Source organism: Coffea arabica, chromosome 8e (assembly GCF_036785885.1).
Source record: "Coffea arabica cultivar ET-39 chromosome 8e, Coffea Arabica ET-39 HiFi, whole genome shotgun sequence".
Lineage (NCBI taxonomy): Eukaryota > Viridiplantae > Streptophyta > Magnoliopsida > Gentianales > Rubiaceae > Coffea > Coffea arabica.
The window spans coordinates 40823887-40828125 of NC_092324.1; the positions used below are offsets into that span (position 1 = coordinate 40823887).

Below are 4239 nucleotides of genomic sequence, written 5' to 3' on the forward strand. Positions count from 1 at the left end.
AAGAATTTTGAAGCTAAGACCTAAAGGCTACATTTCTTATGAGCACATCGAATTTTCATAGACAAAAAGCTAAAATACAGAGGTATACTTCTGCTGCCAAAATCTGGAAATGACTACTGATCAGTCAAGGGTATTTTAGTCATTTTTAGTTTTCGGTGTTTTTTTTTTTTGACAAATGATAACATTTTTATAGATATTAACACTTGATAGTACAAGGGCTAATTACAAAAAGGGGTAACTACCCCCATATCTTTTCTAGCTAATGCTGAAAGCCAAGCTGGGAATGAACTTTCCTATTCAAAATTTCTAGTTGCCTTGACTACAAATTGCGCCAACTCATGGCTGCAACTATTAGCAGTTCTGGGGACAAAAGAGAAATTGCAACTTTCAAATCTTTTCTTCAGGACATCAATGTCTTCCAGGAGAGTTTGGAGTCTACCTTCCTGGACATTGTCCGTATTGATGAGGCTCACAACGTACTTGCAGTCAGATTGGACTTCTATGTTTGTCCATCCTGCACCTTGAGCCATTTCCAGCGCACTTCTGATTGCTAGAGTTTCCTCTGTGGCTGCATCCCCTTTCCTCCTGTCAGTGATTCCTTTCACTTTCACTATCACCCCACGCCAGTTCCTTGCAATGATCCCCAAACCTGATCTGACCATTTTAGCTGAAATTGCTGCGTCTATGTTCATCATCATTGTTCCTTCCTTGGGAGGCTCCCACTGCTGCTGGACCTATCGTTCCATTTCAGGAGCTGAAGTTGTTCTTGTGTCCGATTCATTTGCTGCATCGTAATCTATCCATTCCTGCTGTGCCTTGTCAATTATTTCTTTTGCATCCACTACCTCACACTAGAATGTTAACTTGTTTCTCGCTTTCTAGATCTGCCATAAAAGGTTCACCGTAAGCCTGATCCTATCTACTCCTTGTGTTTCCTTTGCTACTTGCATCACAGCTTCCCACCATCTCCATAATTTACCTTGTAGTGCAACTAAGCCTTCCCACCTTACGGGAGCTAACTTCCATACCACTTTAGCTTTTGGGTAGAAGAAGAAAATGTGCTTGATTGTTTCCGTTTCCTCCCCACAGCAGTAACATATCTTGTTACTGGTTCCAAGTCTCTTGTATAGAGCTTCATTTGTGGCCATTCCATTTTGCAGACATCTCCATAAGAAATGTTTCAGTTTCATCTTCACATTTAAACCCCACAATCTTTTCCATACTGTATGCTTTCTAACTTCCCAGCTAATTTCCGGATCAGGTGCAAGTCTTTGATTCCCTTTTTCACTTTGCTCCTTCGCAACAGCATAACCAGATTTCACAGTGTAAATCCCAGACTTGCTATAATTCCAAAATAACCTGTCTTTTCTATCATATAAGCTAAGGGGGATATTAGTAATGAGATTCACATCAGTTTCATTAAACCAGTGCTGCAAGAGATCATTCTTCCACTTTCCCCCTTCTATTAGCTCATGAACAAGCTCGAGCTGACATCCTATTGGTTTAACTGTAGTTACTCTTCCATCAGCCAACCCAGGTATCCATCTGTCATGTCAAATCTTCACTGACCTTCCATCTCCCACTCTCTTCCATAGCCCCTATTGAAGTAGTTCTCCCCCTTTATGCATCATTACAAGAAAAAAGGTCATTAGTGACAACATTTCCTAGTGATGAGAAAAAGTCGTCACAAAATGAGGTTGTTTAGTCACGACATTGAAGGTTGTCACAATTGACTCAAAGCAGCTAAGTTTTCAGTGACTACCCTTAATTGTCGTCACAAAACTACTTCGCGCCATGGGACTTGGAAGGCGCGAGTTTTGCGATAGTGACAACTTGATAAAAGTTGTCAGTAATTCTACCACTTTCTTTGACAACTTTTCATTGTTGTCACTGTTTATATTTATTGACGACCAATTTTTGTCAATAAAACTATAGCATAATTAGTGACAACATAGTATCATCACTAACTTGAACATCTCCAATGCATTTATTTAATTGTGAGCCTCAATATTAATTAATTTTTTTTTTAAATTTGATGATTTATTAAACTAGTCATAGTTACTCAAATAATAATAGGTTTTTAATTGGAAAAAATTAATGAAAGTTTCTAGTTAGAACAACTATATAAACTATTACAACTTGAGAAAGAGTACATTTACCAGTTCTTTGAATTTAGCAAAAAATTTTCATCCATTATAATTTTTTAATAAATATGTTAAGAAGTAGTGATTAGAAATACATTAGTAAATTTAAATAAAAATTGAAGCTAAAAATTGACTTGAATTGTCTTGATTGACCAGTACCAGAAATTTGTTCAAACTAAAAATGAAAAAAAGTGGCGCGGAACCACTCTTGCTCCCCACATCCAGATGGCTTCAGTACTCTTCACACTCTCAATCCCTTAGTCAACTCCTTTATTCTCAACCACATTTTTTCATTTTCCAGAACCCTAGCAGCAACGGAGGCAGCAGTCGCCGTCATCAAAGATGCAGATATTCATGAAAACCTTGACGAGGAAGACCATCACCCTTGAGATGGAGTCTTCTGACACCATCGATAATGTCAAGGCCAAAATCCAGGATAAGGAGGGCATCCCCCCAGACCAGCAGTGCCTCATCTTCACCGACAAGTAGCTGGAGGACGGCTGCACCCTAGCTGATTACAACATTCAGAAGGAGTCCACCCTCCACCTCATCCTCTGCCTCCGTGGTGGCGCCAAAAAGCGCAAGAAGAAGACCTACACCAAGCCCAAGAAAATGAAGCACAAGAAGAAGAAAGTCAAGCTTGCCGTCCTCCAGTTCTACAGGGTCAATGCTTAGGTAGGTCCTCTCATGTCTCTACTTGTTTCCCTAATTTTTCCCCAATTAATTTGCCTAAATTTTTTCCCCAAGTATTTTTTTGCAAAATTTTTTGGTGGCTAGTTTGAGTCATGGATTTAATCATCTCTTTTTGCAAAATTTTGCAAAATTTGCCGTAATTTTATTTTTTGCAAAATTTTTTTGGTGAAGGAATTCAATGTGGGGGATGAAGAATTCGGAGACATTCATGAGCATGACTGTTTGGCTTCCCGTGGAAAACAAAGTTATATCCTTAGCTTTTACAGTTGTGTTTGATCTCAACGTGCTTGGCTACCATTGAAAAACAAGGTTGTGTCCTTTGGATAATTGAAGAATTTAGCTTACCTAATTTCATTCTGCGATTTTGAAGTGTTCTTTGGGAATAGTATCTTCCCGATTGCTGTTTACCCTTTAGGGTCCTCTCCATCTATTTTGCATCCCTTGGACAGATATACATATGTCTAATTGCATACAGTATGAATGCTTGAAACAAAAGATAGGATCTTTGTGCATAATTTATGATCCTTTAAAGGAAAACCAAGAGAAGATGGATTAGTCCTTAGTCTTGTAATCGTCTCAAGAGGCATGTGGCAAGTATAAAGAGGCAGGCCAATCTCTGAAGACTTAAGTTCAACTTCCCTGATGATTAATTAGCTTTTTTAATTTTTTTCTGAAAAAAAAAATTGAATAGATTTTATGTAGTGGCTGATACCCTCCTGATGCATCATATTTGATGGATATATCTCTTTCCATTCCTTAGCAATAAGCTAGTCTTTCCCTTCTAGTCTAAACTAGACGTTTTGGTGCTGCTGTCTGATCTATACTTTTGTTGGGCTTCTGGTTTGTTGATGTTTTATTGCATAATCAGTTCACTATTTCAGCATTTTTCTCCATTACTGACCAACAGAAAGTCCTTAACTTTCTTTTTCCTTTTTTGCTTTTTGGTGTGAGTTTCACTGACCCGCTTGCTTTCTTTCTCCTGTCTATTACTGTTTTAATATGTGAACGAGTATCCGTATCTGTATATACTTTTCTTATGGATGGGATAATTTATAAGGTTTAGTTGGATCTAATGTTTGGCTGTTGTTTGCAGAAGTGGTACCTAAGTGATACTTAGGATGAAGATATACTTGTGAGTATAAACATTTACTGCATGATTGTATAGAAGAATTCTATAGTTTTTTAGCCTTGACTTTGTTAAGCTAGTTCAAAAATATCAATTCAAAAATATCAGGTGGTGATGGACAGAAGTTATATTGATCCTTTTCAGGAACATATTGAGAAGCTAATTGCGGTGGATAAGAAGGATGATCTTTTAGATTTTATAAGAAGCCAAGTTGATAAACTTATTGAGGACTTTAATAGAAATGGCTCTTGACTGGCATACTCTATCCTCTATAAG

The 4239-nt window shown here is 37.7% G+C and overlaps 1 protein-coding gene across 1 annotated transcript; it reads right to left on the bottom strand.

The window, feature by feature from the left end:
- Positions 1-293: 293 nt before the first annotated feature.
- LOC113704775 (uncharacterized) lies at positions 294-1593 on the bottom strand. The gene is made up of 3 exons (XM_072061087.1): positions 1570-1593; positions 903-1487; positions 294-734 (listed from the first exon to the last, which is right to left on the bottom strand). Exons 1-3 carry the CDS (start codon positions 1591-1593, stop codon positions 294-296), a joined length of 1050 nt encoding a protein of 349 aa, XP_071917188.1.
- Positions 1594-4239: the final 2646 nt, after the last annotated feature.

Bases quoted from the DNA above. Each gene is read 5' to 3' on its own strand.
- LOC113704775 (XM_072061087.1), bottom strand. From the start codon at position 1,593: ATGGAAGAGAGTGGGAGATGGAAG. The intron at 1,488-1,569 runs GTCAGTGAAGAT...ATAGGATGTCAG, and splicing joins AAGAGAGTGGGAGATGGAAG to CTCGAGCTTGTTCATGAGCT. The intron at 735-902 runs GTGAACCTTTTA...ATGGAACGATAG, and splicing joins TAGATAGGATCAGGCTTACG to GTCCAGCAGCAGTGGGAGCC.